This window comes from Petaurus breviceps, unplaced genomic scaffold (assembly GCF_028583685.1).
Source record: "Petaurus breviceps papuanus isolate PSGF00001 unplaced genomic scaffold, PetGlider_PUasm1.0 207, whole genome shotgun sequence".
NCBI classification, from domain to species: Eukaryota; Metazoa; Chordata; class Mammalia; order Diprotodontia; family Petauridae; genus Petaurus; species Petaurus breviceps.
In genome coordinates, this window is record NW_027185850.1 from 13,566,081 (window position 1) to 13,586,088 (window position 20,008).

Genomic DNA, 20,008 nt, shown 5'->3' on the forward strand with positions numbered 1-20,008 from the left:
CTCCAGATTAGGGGCCTTTCCAGACATCTGACCCAGTGGAAAGGGCACTGAGCCTGGAGTCAGGAGATCTAAGCTCGAATATTACCTCAGACGGTTACTAGATGAATGATTCTGAACAAGTCAATGATCCTCTGTTTCTTCATCTGTAAAATGGAGCTAATAGCACCATCAGCCTCCAAGAAATGAAATAATCTCTATAAAACCCTTTGCAAAGTTTAACATATTCTATAAATGCTAACTATCATCAGGTCCAACCACATCCTGCTATAATATTTTGACCTCAATAAAGTTGTAACCTTTAAGATCTTTGAAGACAGGAGATTTTGCAAAGTACCTTAAACAAGTGACCTCATTTGATCCTCAGAGTCACATATTTAGTGTCTGAGGAAGGATTCGAACCCAGGACTTGTCACCAATTCCAGAGCTCTACAGGATACACCACAGGGAAACTAAAGCCTATAAAGGTCGAATGACTTGCCAAAGTTCACACAGGAATGAATGGGCAAATCTAGGCATCCGATTCAAGTTTTAAGCCTCTAAATCCTGGGCTGTTTCCTACACATCCCACTTCTTTAAGGGCCATTTGAACTTTCTTCTCCTGTCTGTGATGGTCACATTATTACTGTACCATAGGAGGCTATTTTTTTTTTTTTGCCTTTTGGAGGGCAATTGGGGTTAAGTAACTTGCCCAAGGTCACACAGCTGGGTTTTTTGTGTGGGTGTTAAGTGTCTGAGGCCAGAACTGAACTCAGGTCCTCCTGACTCTGGGGCTGGCGCTTTACTCACTGTGCCACCTAGCCGCTCTATGGATTCCCTTTTGCAAATTTCAAGCTGAAGATAATTAGGATAGTAGAAGGTAATAATATCTCTTTACAGAGCATTTTAAGGTTAGCAAAGGTCCTTTATTTACTGCAAAATCCTCATAAAAATCCCATGAGGTAGGTGCCAGTATTACCCCCATTACAGAGATGAGGAGACTGAAGCAGACAGAAGTTGTGAATGCTCCCAGGATCACATAATCTACCAAGAAAGTAAATAAGCAAACATCTGTTAAGTTTCTCACCCCATATACAATGTTATTGATATGAAGAAAAAAAAAAAGAAAGAGCCGCTCCACAGCTGATGTGTACCTGAGGAAGGATTTTTTTTTTGGAGCGGGAAGGCAGGGCAATTGGGGTTAAGTGACTTGCCCAAGGTCACACGGCTAGTTTTGTGTTGTGTCTGAGGCTGGATTTGAACTCAGGTCCTCCTGACCCCAGGGCTCATGCTCTATTCACTGTGCCACCTAGCTGCCCCTATCTCCCCAACTCTTGAAATAATGTGACATCTGCTAGGCCTTCCTAAATTTCAACAGACTCTTCCGAACTCCATCCTTCCCCCACTCCACTTTCGGAAATGGCTGTCCACCAGACAGCCACTCAAAAATGATGTGGAATCCATGTGTCTTCTGTATTTTGGGAAAATATCAAACTTGAAAATGAATTTCCTTTCAGAAAAAACCGGTTAACTGCAGACACATTCTTTCTTTAAGAGCACACGACAACGTGCCCCTGCAGCAACACAAACATCTATGCATCTCACAGGATGGCCCGGTGATAAAGCTTTGAAGTTCACACTGAAGGAGAAGGAATGAATGGAAGGCTTGCATGATGTTCGTAGTGAGTGCTAAGGGTTACAGACGAAAATACCGAATGAGATGATAATGCCTGCCCTCAACAAGCTTACTGTCTAATAGGGAAGACAATACATAAAGGGGATAATTAAAAAGGTGCAGGAGGGACATGGGCAGAAGCCTCCTGATGAGTCGCTTGGCTTATTGCCCCAGGAAGCCAGTGGGCACATCCCAGTCTCCAGGAAGTAATCAGCTGGTGGGCCCTCTTCAGGTTCAGTAGGAGGCAAAGCAGATGAGTCAACACTGGACATAAAGGGGAACCAGAAGACAGAGGGAAGCGGGGAGGTTCCTGAAGACATGCTGAGGGGTCAGATAAAGCACCTCTATGAGTCTGGAGTCCTGGGAACCAAATCCAAATTACTGTTACCTTTGAATTGGAAAAAAAACAAACATCCCGTTCCTGTCAGAGTCACCAGGTCTTTGGTCCCTCACTCATTTGATCTCAGGTCCACTTCCAGGGTCGCCACCAGCCCAATACTCCCCGACCACGCATCCAGTGTGGCCAATTTCAGTGACGGCTACGAAGCCCGTCACCCTAGACAAACAAGAGATTTCTTCAGGCAGAGGAAGAAAATTATGGAGACACAGGGTGGAAAGAAAACATTTTAAATTGCATACTGGCACCCAACCACAAAATCAATTATAACAATGGCCTTACATCACATTATATCACAACCCTGAACCTCCATAAACCCTGTTCTGCATCCAGAGACAGACACACATGGATATTCTCTCAGGCCATCTCTGGCCCAATACAGACACTGAAGGGATAGCAAAATCCTCAGTTTGGACCATAAAATTATAAACTGAAGAATGAAGCCCCAAGCGTCATTGGAAGGGCATTCTGACAAAGTGTTTGAAAAACACTAAATCAGGAAAGCAAATCCCAGGCTAAACAGGAAACTCCCTTATGAATGCTGACTATATAGATGTATATGTCACCACAGGGAGGAAGACATGAGTCAATCTCATATTTCTGGGAAAGTCAGCTACAGATGCCCCTTCAAGTCTGGGCCAAAAATCAATCCATGGTTTAGCATGCACTGTCTGGGGCCCCTTGCCGTGTTTATAGTTTTAAACATGTTTTTTAAGAGCACCTGTCTAGTATTAATTACATTTTAAAATAACATGCCTATCATTTGATTTGATGTGTCCACAGGAAATACTCATTCCACCCCTTTCAGTCAGGTGGGAGAGCGTCTAAAGAACCCACAAGAGGCTGCCAGGGTTTACAGGGGCCAAGAAAATGCAGCCTCAATGATTGGGAGGGGGAGGGCAGAAGAAAGCTGAGGCAGAGGAGCCCCTGAGGCTGCCCAAGTGGGGGTAAAAACCAAAGTACTAGAATGAGAAGGGAGCCCAATGGTCCAGAGAGGGGCAGGAAGCCAATGGGCGTGAAAACCAGCCGGGTCACCAAATGTCATTTCTGAAGATTCCTTGTCAACAGAGAGAAGACCAAGTGACACCTTAGAAGAATCCTCACGTGCCCCGGCACACAAGTGTGAGAGGCTCAGGCTCAGCAGCTTCCAGCATGGAGAAGCCTGTGCCAGAGGCAGAAGGTGTGATAGAGAAGAACTGAGTGCTGTGCTTGCAGTCAGAGGAGACGCGTGCGAATCCTGCTTCTTATTCTTAATATTTTTGTCACATTATTGCTTCATTTCTCTGGGGCTCAGTTTCCCCAACTGTAAAATGAAGGAGCTGGATTCATTGAACCTTTAAGGGACTAGATACCTTAGGATCTGAGGAGGAGGAGGGGGAGGAAGATGGGGAGGAGGAAGGGGGGAGGGGGAGGGGGGGGAGGAGGAGGAGGGGAGGAGGAAGAAGGGAGGAGGAGGAGACGGAGGAAGAGAAGGGGAGGAGAAGAGGGGAGGAGGAGGAGGAAGAAGGAGAAGAGGAAGAGGAGGAGGGAGAGAAGGAAGAGGAGAAGGGGAGGAGGAGGAAACTCCACCTACCCAGGTTAGCACCTTCTCCTTGTAACTGGAGAGAGCAGACTTTAGCATCTGGCCTCAGAGTCCAACTCTCCAGTTCATCCCAAGGATGCCTGTATTTTCCTGCTGGTCCAGTGTTGACTCATCTGCTTTGCCTCCTACTGAACCTGAAGAGGGCCCACCAGCTGATTACTTCCTGGAGACTGGGATGTGCCCACTGGCTTCCTGGGGCAATAAGCCAAGCGACTCATCAGGAGGCTTCTGCCCATGTCCCTCCTGCACCTTTTTAATTATAAGGCGCCACACTGTGAACAAAGCAAGCACCAGTGAAGGAGAGCGCTCAGGTCATACTTCTGTGAAGCGATCTGATGCCAGCAGCTCCATACTCTTAGGAAATGACCCTGAAATCCTGCAATAGTTACAGGAAGTTAAGTATGAGCGTCTTGTAAAGACCAGGAGAGGAGTGCCCTGAATTATAGCTCTGGACTACCAGGGAATCAAAGTAGCTTCTCCTGAGGAAGTCTTGAGAAAGTGATCAGCTCGGAGGTGGGAGGGGGCTTTAACAATCACAAAGGGGATGTTAAGTCTTGGTCACACATTGAGTAACACTGAAAAAAATGATGATTGGAAGAGAAATTGGAGATGTCAAAAGGGGTTTCTTAATCATTCTCTATTCTCAGGGAGAAGGAAATGATGAATGGTCAGTTTTTGCTAAGCCAATGAGAAAATTCTGATGTGGATGAGAAAACCTAAGAGCCACAGATAACACGAAGAATAACAGCAACAGACACTAAGTGGGTCGACTTCTCAGTTGCAATTCTACAAAGATGAGATGCCACAAGAAGCAAACATTAGGGATTCTGTCAGCAGAGTAGCAGGCAGATCAGATCTGCCCTACCGGGGAATATCATCGCTGCTGATATTCCTGCCCATTACAACACTGATCCGAGTGACAATGTCCACAAGAGATCTCAAAGGTCCGTGCTGAAGGCAGAAGCTTCCTATCAATGCATGTGCACCCAGCCTTGCTACCCTAAAAGAAAAGGCTTGGCTTAGTCCGATTCAAACCTGGGCAATGAGTACCCCCAATCCTCCTGAAACGCCATCAGATTATATCGAGAAAAAGCACATAAAACACACACTCTCTCTCTCTCTCTCTCTCTCTCTCTCTCTCTCTCTCTCTCTCTCTCTCTCTCTCTCCCCCCCCTCCCCCCACCACTGACATATAGAGAGAGGCACCGGAAATCTTACCTGGGAAACCCCCTTGTACCATTGCTGTAGCTTCTGGGTGCACTTCAGGGACTCTGCATTCCTGACAAACATTCAGTGTTAGGAGCAGCTCAAGATTCTCCCCACAGCCTCTGTCCTCGGTTCTCTTCTGACGACCTTGGGCCTATTTTTCCCAGGGATTTTTTTTTTAATTCTCCTTAAGGGCAAACTGTCAGTCTCTTTCTGTTATGAGATGCAATCAATTAGACTAATTACGAGCTCCCCTCAGTCCCCACAACCAAACAGTCACATCTGTCAGCAGACGAAAGCTCGCCTCGAAGTACGCAGAGCAAAGCAAAGCAAATTTCTGGCTTCCCACATCTGACCCACTGATGCTCCGAACGCTGCTGTCTGAGGTGCGTTTACCCTGCAAGCCTGAGAATGATTCAGAGCCTGGATCCACGGAAACAGCCATTCATCCAGCTTGGGCTGAGCATCGATTAATATCATTTTAATGACCCCACTTTTCTTGGGGAGAAAGAGTTAATCATGTTAATTGCATCTTTCCCTGAGCAAATTAAAAAGCACCAGCCGAGTCGATGGTGCATTGTGTCCCGAGTGCCTGAAACAATCAGCAACTTGCTGTTTCTTTAATGCTCAGAGATGATCCTGAATAATTTTTTTATAACAAAGAGACAGTCAGGCTCCATCGAGCATGCACTAGCCCCTAGACTCATTCCGAGTAGTGACACCCCCCTCCCTGCAGCCTTCAAGCCCATAAATGACTAGCTTAAAACCAATTAAGAAAATGCTGAGACTTCAGAGATATCATCCAAGATGAGTTAGGTCTTCCTAGGTCTTGATTTCAAATGTTGTCTGACACATGGGTTTGGTTATTTGTACAGTCTGTAATCATACGACTAACCACGATTATTCTAGAATTAGCATTCCATCGAGGAGGGTAATATTTGCTAACCTTTCTTAGCAAAGTGCCACACACTCACTCACACATACACACACACACACTGAGCCATCTGTTCAGCTGATTGTTTACATTGAGCCATATAGCAAAAATCAGAAACACCTGATCACAATGATAATTTTACAAACCACTCTTGAAGGTGATACAAACATTCATACTTTTCACACAATAATCAGCTTGGGACCTCGATGTGTCCCCAGGATTCTAGCACAAATATGGAAAAACAAGTCTCCTTAGGAGGTTATACCTGGCTGGTCTGCTGGACAGTCATGAAGTAAGAATTCTCTAGATTATACACCTCATTAAAAACCACTGAACAGGACAAGAAAGGATGAACAAGGAGGAAGCACATAAAATATGAAATAACGCCGAAATATTCATTGCTCCACTTAGAAAAAAAATATGTCTGGGGTGTGTGTGTGTGCGCGCGCTCACATATGGATACTTGGTCCAAGGTTTCCTGGGATCATTATTTTATTTGATCTCACTTCATTTTATCAGAAATCCTTGCTGCGGGATAGGCATCCTTTTCAAGTTATAGAAGCTTAGATCATGATAATTGCTGTTGATTGTAGTGCCATCTATTGGCATGGAAAGGATCGACTCCCCACCTCAAAGGAGGACAGGATGAGGCCACAGCACCTAGGGTTACTCTTGAACTGGGGCACTGGGGATCTGGGAGACCTCACTTCAGATCTTGCCTCCAACACTTACTACTGTGTGAACAAGGGCAGGCCACTTAATCTCTCTGACCCTCAGTTTCCTCATCTGTAAAAGGAAGAGAGGGCTAGACATCCTTGGGGGACAGGGGGCCCTTCCAGTTCCAAATCATATGAGAGCAAATGTTCATCTCATCTTAGTGGTGGTAACCTAAAAAGTCCTGATGACAGGTGTCGATGTGATTCACAAAGACTTCTCCAACACTAACTGGCTGTGTGGACAGATCAGTCCAAAAAAATCAGATCTTCAGAGACTTCAAGTCTCTGGGACTCAGTTTCCTACTCTGTAAAAATAAAGAGAATAATACTGACACATGTTGTACAGCTGTTTTTCACTTGTGCCTGATTCTGTGACCCCATTTGGGTTTTCCATGGTGATAATACTAGATTCTCCATTTCCTTCTCCAGCTCATTGCACAGATGAGGAAATTGAGGCAAGCAGAGTTAAGTGATTCGCCCTGATGGTCACAAAGCTAGTAAGTGTCTGAAGCCAGATTTGAACTCAGGGAGAGGAGTCTGATTCCAAGTTTGAGATTCTGTGCACTATGGCACCACTTAGCTTCCCCTCAGGCCACTTATGTGTGTATAACATATATCAATAATATGCCCATTATATTCCCTATTTAATAAGAAATCCTGGGAAAATTGGAAAGCAGATTGTTAGAAACGAGGGCTCAGGTCAGTAAGAACAAAATGGATTACAAGAACTAAATATTCAAGGTCAGTGATGTGTCAGAAGCTGGATTTGAACTCAAGACTTTCTGGTTTGAAGTCCAGCCCTTTATCCCCTGTGTCAAAATGCCTCTTGTATAAGGCATCACAGAAAAGGGGAATGGGAGGGGTTGTAAAACCCCAATCAGCAAATGGCAAACCCTAACCCTTACAGCTGGCAAGCTCAAAACGCTTCTCTGGGACTCATTTTCCTCACCTGTAAACCAAGGGGCTTGAAGAAGACCCTGGAAAGCCTCCTCAGCAGGCTCTGGCATCTACAGATCCATTGAGGAATGCTCTGGTTTTGACATTTCTATGTAAATAGGGAATTTCTCTATCAATTAACAATGAGTTAACAGTCTGATTCCATAAGCTCCAAAGACAGATGTCTATTTGATGGCAGAGCAGGATTGATGTGAATATTTCCATATGTAAAATGAGATAGAAAAGTATTGGAAAAGCTGCTAAGTTATTGTTTTCTTCTGGCTTCAGTGAAAAAAAAATTAGCAATAGTTTCTAGTATTGACGTGAAACATAACTAGAGAAGCAGGGTGGGGAAAGTAGGGGAGAAGGTGCCATGGGATAAAAGCCTGGCCTTCAAACTGGCAAGCTCTGTGAAAGCTGGGTAGGAATCTGGGGTCTCAGCTTCTTCATATACAAAAGAAGGGGCTCCAGCCCAAAGACTTTGTTCCAGGTCTATGCCAGCTCTTGAGCTTTCATGAAGATAAAGCTAAATAAAGCAACTCAGAATTAACTGAGGCCAGAGAGAAGGCCCTCCATTTGGCATTAAAAGGCCTTCCCCATCTAGCCCCTTCCAAAGCCCTTCTCCAGTTTTCTGGCACTTTCCTTCTCTCCACACAATCTCCAATGGAGCTGCTCTGGCTGACCTGCAGTTTCTTTTCATTTTGGGGAGGCCACTGGGGTTAAGTGTCTTGCCCAGGGTCACACAGCTAGTATCTGAGGCCAGATTTGAACTCTGGTCCTCCTGACTCCAGGGCCGGTGGCTCTATTCACTGAGCCACTTAGCCACCTCTCTACTTGGAGTTTCTTGAAAATGACACTTACTCTCCTTATTCTGTGCCTTATTATTCTCTGGCTGTCGGTCATACCTAGACCACTTTCTCTCTTTACCTCTCCTAGCTGCTAGCTTTTCTGGTTTCCAAAGTATGGCTGAAATCCTTTAAGCAGCTACCACTGGTCCCCTGCCCCAGCTGCTGGTGACCTCTCATCTACTCATTATGGATCTTCTACATACATATTTATCTGCAAGTTGCCTCTGTAGGTAGAATGCAAACTCTGATGACAGGAACTCTTTTTGCCTTTTGCTGAATGTTTAGTGATTAGCTGGTGGCCCACTTGTAAGGCAAGGGCTTGGTAACTGATTGACTGAAATGCCCAAGTCAGAAAGACAAAGAGCGAGGACAAGGACACAGGCTGTCAAAGGCCCAGGGCTTTTTCCACAGCACAGAATAGAATGGCAAACTGTCAGAGTTGAAATCTCCTGGTTCTTACAATAAATGCCCAATGGGGAAAGAACGGGGAACACATTTTGCTCTCTTGCTTTCCACCATGACCCAAGGTTTTGAAAATGACTTTAAAAGAACAATAGAATTTTGGACTGAATCTCTAGAGTACCTTCTTGGTCAAGTCCTCACTGGGGCTAATTTGGACCCTGCATTAGCCTTCAAATTGTGAGCTTTGCCTTCAGTCTCTCCCCTCAATGCATTCTCAATCAAATTGCCAAATTCAGTTGCCTAAATCACAGATCTGATCACTCACTCCTCCCTCTGGAAGCTTCAGGGGCTCCCCTTTTCCTTTAACATAAAATGCAGATGTCTGTTAGGTATTAAATGCTTCCCCAACCAGGCTCGTGCTCACAGTTCCAGAATTGTTTTAAATTACTCTCTTTCCCTTTTTCTATGTTCCAGCCAAATGGGATGCTCTCCTAGACAGATAATTCAATCTCCCACCTCCTTGCCTTTTTACAGGCTGCCTCTCATGCTGAGAATGCTGTTTCCTTAATTCCACCTCATAGAATACTATACTTTGAGATTTGATTCTTATTGGAACCTTTCCAAATTAGGTAGAGCTGTTATTCCTTCCTCCATCCTGAAACTTTTTATTTCAATGTTCACATGTTATACTCCAGTGGAAGGTAAGTTACTCCAGGACAAAGTTTTTTCTTTGTATTCCCAGTTCCTTTGTAGCCCAGTGAGGCATGGGGAAAGCTGGCCTCCAATTCAATAAGTCCTTGGGTCAAGCCTTGCCTTGGAAAGACAGAGCTTTGTAATCAAAATAAGCCAGGAAACCTCCCCGTGCACCAGAAAGCTTTCTAAGATTCTATCACATCAGTGCAGGGAGTTTCCACATGGAGACTTTCCGAAATGGAAGAAATCACAAATCTGGACTCCCGTTCCACGAAGGAAAAAATTCCCAGGGCTTATTTATTAAGAAAGTGTTCAATAAATGCTTGTTTAATTGAATAGAATTAATGATAATATTGTAAGTAAGGGAGCTTTCTGAGAGGTTTCCGGGTGCATGTCAGAATATAAATAGGCATCAATCTGTTTCCTCTCTATGATCTCCCAATTATTTATGTGTCTACTAGATTGGTTATTACCATAAGGCTATTATGGGGTTTTCAGGAAGTCTGACTTAAAAAAAATTTTTTTTTTAATGATTTAAAAATCAGTAGACACTAACTAAGGTTTTCTTGGGTCACAAAGCCAATGTGAATCCAACCAAGGTCAGGTTACGATGGAATTGGGGCAGCTAGGAGGCACAGTGAATAGAGCACCAGCCTTGGAGTCAAGAGGACCTGAGTTCAAATGTGACCTCAGATACTTAACACAAAAAACTAGCTGTGTGACCTTGGGCAAGTAACTTAACCTGAATTGCCCTACCTTCCCCCCCTCCAAAAAGCAAAAAAAAAAAAAAAGTATGATGGAAGATCTGAAAATCTCCCCTTGGGAAGAACGAACACTAGCTCCTACTCATTTTTCTTGGCTGTACTCCCCGCCCCGCCAATTACCTTTTGAGGCCCAGACTTCCCAGCACTAGAGCCAGAGGCCACCTCTCGTTCTGTGGATGAGGAATATGAGAGTGGAAGTCATGACCAAGATTACACAGCCATAAGTATCAGAGGAGGGATTGCTACCCAGACCCTTTGATGGGGCCAAGAGAAGGAGCAAAAAGCATCTTAGACTTAGGAAGGAAATGGTATTTGGCTTGTTCTGCTGTTCCCAAGGGGAGAAGGATCAGAGACTGGGATTTGCAGGAAGGAGACTTTCCACTACATAGAAGAAAAATGTTCCTAACAAATAAAGTTGTCCCAAAAGAGGGATGAGTTGCTGTGGGAGGCAGTGACTTTTCCACCCCAGGAAGACTTCCTCCAAAGGACACTTATCAGGCATGTGGGTGAGAGGACATCTGCTGAGAATTAGATACAAAGCTGACCTATGAGGTCATTTCTGTCAGATTCTTGGTGATCTTGGGTGGGTGTGAAGGAAGTTCAGAAATGAAGCAATGTCATACTCAGTGACCTAAGGGACCTCCTTTATCTGCTCTCATTACTCACCCCTCAAACACCCTTACCTTAAGAAGGCACATCTCCATCCTTTTCCTTTTACAAACCAATGACAATTCCCATCTCTGAGTATTCGCTTATGTTGGGTCATCATTCATGATGTTGGGGTTGAGTCATTTCAGTCATGTTTGACTTTTCATGACCCCATTTGGGGTTTTCCTGGCAAAGATACTGGAGTGGTTTTCCATTTGTTTGTCCAGCTCATTTTTCAGATGAGGAAACTGGGGCAAACAGGGTGAAGTGACTTGCCCAGAGTCACACAGATAGTAAGGGTCTGAATCCAGATTTGAACTCAGGAAGAAGAGCTTTCCTGACTCTAGGGCCAGTGCTCTATCCACCATTCCACCTAATACCCTAACTATGGGAGCTCACACTCTAAGGCCATCCACATTTCTCCCTGGATAGTCTCTCGGTGATTGCGTCAGCTCACATGGATTTAACGTTACCTCTTGGTACATGATTATCACATGAATACCAGCAGAACAAAAATGTTTGTTAAAATTTTAAAAATATTTTACAAATATTATCTCACAACAATCCTGAGGGTTGTGTCCATTTTACAGATGAGGAAACTGAAGCCAAAAGATTTAAATGACTTGTCCAGGGCCACTCAGCTAGTAAGTGTCTGAGGAAGGATCTAAACATACCGTGTTTCCCCGATAATAAGACCTATCCCGAAAATAAGCCTCCTCTTACTGTGTAAGATTCCTCTAAAATAAGCCCTCCCCCGAAAATAAGCCCTATTGAGATTGCTACTGTAGTGAAGGTGATCCCCTGCGCTACACGCTACATTACGGTATCCTCTGTATGCACCGTTCCCCCCCCCCCCCGGTGAAACGCACGCCGTGTTCCGAGCTGCATCCTGCAGCAGTGAGCGCGTCATCCTGTTCTTTATTGAATTCATTATTGAATAAAGGTACATTTTTTTGTTCACATTTACCTGTTTATTAAAATTGCTGTCAATGTTCATTAAAATAAGCCCTCCCCTGAAAATAAGCCCTCTGGTGTTTTTCTGTCCAAAAAATTAATAAGACAGTGTCTTATTATCGGGGAAACACGGTAGGTCTTCCTGATTCCAGCCTGACAGTGCCACCCTGGGCTCCATTTCCACATGACAACTGCATATTTTCAATTTCAAATTGGAAGTCCCATTGTCACCTCAAACTCAACATGTTCAAACAAAATCTGCAACCTTTCCCCACAAAACTGACCCCAAGCTACTGTTGTTATTGTCAAGGGCCCTGTCATCACCCACAAAAATGCTGCCTGGTGAATGCCTCTGTAAGTGCTGCAGCCTCAGTCACTGAAGAACCAGAAAAGAGTTATCCTGGGCACTGTCAAATGCCTCAACATCAGAATATGATGAAAATGATGTGACTTTATCAGTTGCAACGATATTAATGAAGATGCATTACCATCTGCTTTACTGCCAAATGCTAAAGAATATGGGTAGGAGATAGATTCTTAACCAAAGAAGAGACAAAGGCAATTACAGAAGAAAATTAATTTTATATAATTTTGATGAAGTGAAAGTGAAAAGCTTCTGTCCAGACAAAGTCAATGCTCCTAAGGAGAGTGGTTGAGTGAGAATCATTGTAACAAATTTCTCTAATAAGGATTTAGTATCCAAGACATAAGATACTTAAAATACTAACATACACACATATATTTATACATATAGGTATATATATTTACATACACACACATTCTCCAATCAATAAACAGTCAAAAAATACAATCAGCTCTCAAAAGAAGAACTACAAGTTATTGAAAACCACATAAAAATAGTCTGAATCACTAATAGTAGGAGAAATGCAAATCAATGACCTTGAGGTTTACCCTAACATGATGCAAATTGGAAAAAATGCTAACAAATGACAAGTCAAGATTGCATCGGTTGTGGGGAGACAGGCACACTAATATATTGTTAGTTAAGTTACAAAAGGGTGTGACTATTTCAGAAAGCAATTCGGAATATGCAAATAAAATGACAAAAATATTCATACCCTTAAAATCAGAGACTTCATTACTGGGTTTATACCTCGAGGAAGCTATGGATAAGAAAAAAGTGCCCATATACTATAAAATATTCATAATAGCATTTTTTTTGTGCATTGTAAATAAATCACATGCCCATTGATTGGGGATATGGCTAAAGAAATTGTGGTCCATAAAAGTAATGAAATATTACTTACTGTAAGAAATAATGCGTGTGATTAGGACAGAGAAGTATAAAAAGATCTATGTGCCATACTGAATAACAGGTAACAATGGACATCCTTGTTTCACCCCTGATCTTATTGGAAATGATTCTAGCTTATCTTCATTACATATAATGCTTGCTGAAGGTTTTAGGTAGATGCTACTTATCATTTTAAGGAAGACTCCATTTATTCCTATGCTCTCTAGTGTCTTTAATAGGAATGGGTGTTGCATTTTGTCAAAAGCCTTTTCTGCATCTATTGAGATAATCATATGGTTTCTGTTAGTTTTGTTGTTGATATGATCAATTAAGCTGATAGTTTTCCTAATATTGAACCAGTCCTACATTCCTGGTATAAATCCTACCAGATCATAGTGTATTATTTTTGTGATAAGTTATTGTAATCTTTTTGCTAATATTTTATTTAAAATTTTTGCATCTAAATTCATTAGGGAAATTAGCCTATAATTTTCTTTTTCTTTGACTCTTCCTGGGTTACACATGTTAGTACCATATTTGTATCATAAAAAGAATTTAGCAGGACTCTTTCTTTGCCTATTTTCCCAAATAGTTTATATAGTATTAGAATTAATTGTTCTTTAAATGTTGGATAGAATTTGCTGATAAATCTATCTGGCCCTGGAGATTTTTTCCTAGGGAGTTCATTGATGGCCAGTTCAATTTCTTTTTCTGAGATGGGGTTATTTAAATATTTTACTTCCTCTTCTGTTAATCTGGGCAATTTATATTTTTGTAAATATTCATCCATTTTACTAAGATTGTCAAATTTAAGGGTACAGAGATAGGCAAAATAGTTCTTAATTATTCTTTTAATTTCCTCTTCCTTCATGGTGAATTCACCCTTTTAATTTTTGTGGCTGTCAATTTGGTTGTCTTCTTTCTTTTTTAATTAAATTAACTAAAAGTTTATCTATTTTATTGGCTTTTTCATAAAACCAGCTCTTAGTTTTATTTATTAGTTCAATAGTTCTCTTAATTTCAATTTTATTAATCTCTCCTTTGGTTTTTAGTATTTCTAATTTGTATTTAACTGGGGATCTAAAATTTATTCTTTTTCTAGCTTTTTTAGTTGTATGCCCAATTCATTGATCTTTTCTTTCTCTATTTTATTCATGTAAGCATTTAGAGATATAAAACTTCCCCTAAGAACTGCTTTTGCTGCATTCCATAAGTTTTGATGCTTTGTCTCATTATCATCATTCTCTTGGATGAAGTTATTGTTTCTATGATTTGTTATTTGACCCACTAATTCTTTAGGATTAGATTATTTAGTTTCCAATTGATTTTTAGTTTATCTTTCCATGGCTCTTAATTACATTTAATTTTTATTGCATCATGATATGAGAAGGATGCATTTAATATTTCTGCCTCTCTGCATAGGATTGTGAAGTTTTTATGCCATAGTACATGACTGATTTTTGCATAGGTGCCATGTACCACTAAGAAAGGTATATTCCTTTCTATCCCCATTCAATTTTCTGCAGGTCTACCCTATCTAATTTTTCTAAAATTTTATTCACCTCCTTAACTTATTTCTTGTTTATTTTGTGTTTAGATTTATCTAGTTCAGAGAGGGGGAGGTTGAGGTCTCCCACTGGTATAGTTTTGCTGTCAATTTCTTCCTGTAAGTCCCTTAACTTCTCCTCTAAGAATTTAGAAGTGATATCACTTGGTGCATATATGTTTAGTAATGATATGCTTCATTGTCTATGGTGCCTTTTAGCAGGATATAGTTTCCTTCCCTATCTCTTTTAATTAGATCTATTTTTACTTTTGCTTTGTCTGAGATCAGGATTGCTACTTCTGCTTTTTTTACTTCACCTGAAGCATAATATATCCTACTCCAGCCTTTTTTTTACCTTTACCCTGTGTGTATCCCTCTGCTTCAAATGTGTTTCTTGTAAACAACACATTGTAGGAATATGATTTTTAATTCATTCTGCTATCTGCTTGCATTTTAGGGAAGAGTTCATCCCATTCACATTCAGTTATGATTACTGTGTCTTTCTCTCCATCCAATCCCCCCATCCCCATTTACATTTTTCTTTCTCCTTTCTCCCTTTCCCTCCTAACTAGAGTTTTGCTTTTGACCACCTCCTCCCTCAGTCTGCCCTCCCTTCTATCAGACCCCCTCCCTTTTCTTTCCCTTTTCTCTTACTACTTCTTCTCTCCCTCCATCCCTTTTCTTTCCTCTTTCCCCTCCAACTGCCTATGGGGCAAGTTTGATTTTTATACCTGAGTATGCTATTCCCTCCTTGAGCCAAACTCAATGAGAGTAAAGTTCAAACAGTGCTCATCTCCCTCCCTTCTTTCCCTCTATTGTAATAGTCTTTGTGCTTCTTCGTGTGATATAATTTACTCTTTCCTGTCTCCTCCTTTTCTCTTCTCCCATTACAATCTTTTTTTCAGTGCTTAATTAGGTTTTTATCATTATGTCAAAATTGACTTAAACTCAGAGCTTCTGTCTATGTATTTCCCTTCTATACAATGTAATAAAGATAGAGTACTCAAGAGTTGTAAGTATCATCTTCCCATATAGCAATGTAAACAGTTTGTCCTTATTGAATAACATGCTTCCCCCCCCCCCTTTCCTGTTTACCTTCTTATGCTTCTCTTTAGTCTTGTATTGTAGATAATTAGCTTGGCAATAAGAGAAGAAAAAGAAATTGAAGGAACTAGGATGGGCAAAGAAGAAACAAAACTATCACTCTCTGTAGATGATATAATGATATATTTAGAGAATCCTAGAGATTCAAGTAAAAAATTACTTGAAATAAAAACAGCTTTAGCAAAGTTGCAGTATATAAAATAAACCCACATAAATCCTTGACATTTCTATATATTATTAACAAAGCCCAACAGCAAGAGATAGAAAGAGAAATTCCATTTAAAGTTATGGCAGATATTATAAAATATTGGGAGGCTACCTGCCAAAACAAACTCAGGAACAATATGAACACAATTACAAAACGCTTTTAACACAAATAAAGTCAGATCTAAATAATTGGAAAAACATCAGTTGCTTCTGGGTAGGCTGAGCTAATATAAGAAAAATAACAATTGTACCTAAATTAACTTACTTATTCAGTGTCATACCAATCAAACTACCAAAAAGTTATTTTATAGAGCTAGAAAAATAATAACAAAATTCATCTGGAAGAACAAAAGGTTCAGAATATAAATGGAATTAATGAAAAGAAATGCTGAGGAAGGTGGCCTAGTCATACCAAATTTTAATCTGTATTGTAAAGCAGGAGCCATCCAAACTACTTGGTACTGGCTAAGAAAGAGAGTGGTGGATCAGTGGAATAGGTTAGGTACACAAGACACAGTAGTCAATGTTTATATTTTTATATATAAAATTATATATATAATGTATATAAAATAAAATTACATATGATGTATATAAAATAAAATTATATATATATATACATATATATATACACACACAATTATAGCAATCTACTGTTTGATAAACCCAAAGACCCCAGCTTCTGAGATAAGAACTCACTGTTTGACAAACACTGCTGGGAAAACTGGAAAATAGTATGGCAGAAACTGCGCATAGACCAACATCTTACCCCATATACCAAAATAAAGTCAAAATGGGTACACAGGTTTATGAAGAATGGAAGAATTTATGTCCAAACAAGAGACAGAGAACATTATGAAATGCAAAATGGGTGATTTTGATTACATTAAATTGAAAAAGTTTTGTACAAACAAAGCCAATGCAACCAAGAATAAGAGAGAAGCAGAAAACTAGGAAAGAATTTTTACAACCAGTATCTCTGATAAAGCATATGTGTGTGTATATATATATATATATATATATATATATATATATATATAAATATATAGAAAACTTAGTCAAATTTATAAGAATGCAAGTAATTTCCCAATTGATAAATGATCAAAGGATATGAACAGGCACTTTTCAAAGGAAGAAATTAAAGCTATCTACAGTCATATGAAAAAATGCTCTAAATCACTATTAACTAGAGGAATGCAAATCAAAGCAACTCTGACTACTACAACACACCTATTAAATTGGTTAACATAACAAAACAGGAAAATTATAAATGCTGAAGAAGATGTGGGAAAATTGGGACACTAATGCATTGTCAGTGGAGTTGTGAACTGATCCAAACCATTTTGGAGAGCAACTTGGAACTATGCCCAAAGGGTTATAAAAATGTGCATACCTTTTGACCTACTTGTAGGGCTGGAACCCAAAGAGATCCTACAAATGGGAAAAGTACCCACATGTACAAAAATATTTATAGCAGCTCTTTTTGTGGTGGCAAAGAACTGGAAATTGAGGGGATGCCCATCAATTGGGGAATGGCTGAACAAGTTGTGGTATAATGAATATAATGGAATACTATTGTGCTGTAAGAAATGAGGAGCAGATGGACTTCAGAAAAACCTGGAAAGACTTATATGAACTGATGCTGAGTGAGGGAAGCAGAACCAGGAAAACATTGCACACAGTTACAGCCACATTGTGGGAGGACTAACTTTAATAGACTTGGCTCTTCTCAGCAATGCAAGGTTCTAAGACAAATCTAAAGGGCTCATGATGGAAAATGCTGTCCACATTCAGAGAAAGAATTACAGGGTCTGAATGCAGATTGAAGAATATTATTTGCTCTCTTTTTTGTTTTATTTTGTTTTGTTTCTTCTTTCTCATGGTTCATTCTATTGGTTATAATTATTCTTTGCAACATGACTAATGTGAAAATATGTTTAATGTGAATGTATATGTAGAGCCTGTATCAGACTGCATACCTTCTTGGAATATTGACTTTCATAGCTTATAAAATATTAACCAGCATTCTAAACAAACAAAACAAATGTTGGTACATGGTTACAAGGGTCCTGAGGTCAGAGTTGCTCTGACCTCTAAGACCCAAGTATTATGGAAGTAGTACAGCATAGATGAAGACCACAGGACTGCAAGACAGAAAGCCTGGGTTCCAGTCTCAGCACTATCACCAAGTAGATGTACTGCCTTAGTAAAGTCATTTTGATACTTAGGCTCGGTTTACCCATCTGTAAAATGAAGGATTTAGCCTCAGATTTAAATCCTATGATGTCATTAAACAGGACAACACACCATTTTCCTCCTCTGTATAATGAGGGGATTGATACAGATAGCCAATATTGTCTTTCAACTTAATATTCTATAATTAATGTATTTGTGATTTTTCTTTGGTACCCTGAAGGCACGTTTCCTCCAGATATCCTCAAGTAGGCAGTACTATTCAATGAAATATTTTTTAAAGACCTTAGTAAACCTTAAAGCAATATAGAAGCATTGGCTGTTTTCTGTGCACATATACTAAGGCTGATGCAACTCTCCACCTCTCTATATCTCCTTTCCCCTCATCTAGTCCCCTGGAATGAAAACAAATTCTATTTGAGCCTAGATCAAACACAATCAGTCACTTAATCTGCTTTGGCTGCTGCAAAACAGACTACCAAAATGTATCCCAAGCCAAGTACAAACCATAGCTAGCTTATATGTTCATTTGAATCATCAAAACCAACAATGCTTTCCATTCATTCAAAGAAGGTTGGAACCAACTAGAACTATTCTTCACCTTTAAGATATTTTAGTTTAAAACGGTCATTCTGGAATTTGCCGTTCCACAGCAGGAATTTGGAGAGAGGGAATATGTAAGACACAGTGTGGGAATGTTTCCCAAATAGATGCATGCTTCCTGTAACTCAGAAAGAGAATGTTAAGGAAAATAGAGTCTGAGCGATGACTAGTGGTCACAAACTGACACGTTCCCTCATCAATAGAGAAAGCTCATCTCCTCAGCTATGAAGGAATAGCAGGATCCTCCCTGAGATTTAGAAAAGTACTCACCCTCAGTAAATTCAGTCTCATCCTGATCTTCATGGTCGCTGTCCTCTGCTGGAGCTCTGTAAGGAGGTGGCAGTTTCATAGGAGGGGGTGCACTGCCCTTTCTCTGCAGGGTGCAAGAAGGAGGGAAGAGTTAACTACTGGCTTTCTAGCCTTCATTGCAAATGACAAGCTGGACGAAAGTAGACATGACCAAGAGTGCTGGTAAAAATTAAATGGCAATACAACGCTCTCTCTGATCTTGGGATCTCTGGGCGGGTTGGCCAATGTCACCCATTCCCTTCTAGCCATATTGGCCAAGTGAGAAGGTGCTGTGACATCCGAGGGTCAGGAGAGGAACCAGGAACCAGAAACCACAAGAGACCACTCGGTGTCTCATTGTTTTAACCTAAAGATCATATTACTTTCCCAAAGAGAAAAGCACTCCTATCCACATGCCACTTTCAGGCTTAAAATAAATGAATTGCATCAGATATAGACCATCACCCACCCCCCAAAATAAAAATCAAAGATATTTACTGAAAATGAAACTAAAATAAAATAAATCCAAATTGCTGTCAGAAATTGGCCTTTCATTTATGATAGTAGCAGAGTTTCTTTTTTAAAGCTGCTGGAGGCCATAAGAAACAGTGGCCATCGGAATTACAGGATACCACTGATCAGTGGCTTGGCTTTTGTTTATCCTTCCAAATATCACTGAGGTCAGGAATTTGCCTTTACTATGAAAATTTTAGAATATCTCACATGAGCATTGTCTCTGCTAAAAAGAGATTTTGTGGTGTACAAAACACCCTAAATTGAAATAAATTCATTTAAAAGACAACAAAACTTACGGCAAGATTACCTTATCCACGTACCCATAGATCTTTCGATATCGGGGAAAAAAACAAAACATGTTAACTGTTTAGGAGAGAATGAGGTGGATAAATAGAGGGAGAGTAGGGAGGTCTAGGCAATCCATAAAGCTCCAAGTAATTGGGTTATGGCTTGCTCAGACACAATATTTCCCTTTTTATATTCAATTAGGTTTAGAAGAACAAAGTGACTAAGAGCAGGAAGCATTTTAGGAAGCCGAGAATAACTGGTCTGTGATTATAGCGAATCT

At 40.5% G+C, this 20,008-nt stretch overlaps 1 protein-coding gene across 1 annotated transcript in view; it reads right to left on the reverse strand.

Moving 5' to 3' along the window:
- The window catches only part of LOC138164910 (inaD-like protein), a 337,451-nt gene that overhangs the window by 160,031 nt on the left and 157,412 nt on the right, over positions 1-20,008 (reverse strand). Inside the window, exon 27 of the mRNA XM_069092869.1 lies at positions 18,907-19,009. Coding sequence (XP_068948970.1) covers positions 18,907-19,009 — 103 coding nt within the window. The remainder of the gene's footprint in view (positions 1-18,906; positions 19,010-20,008) is intronic.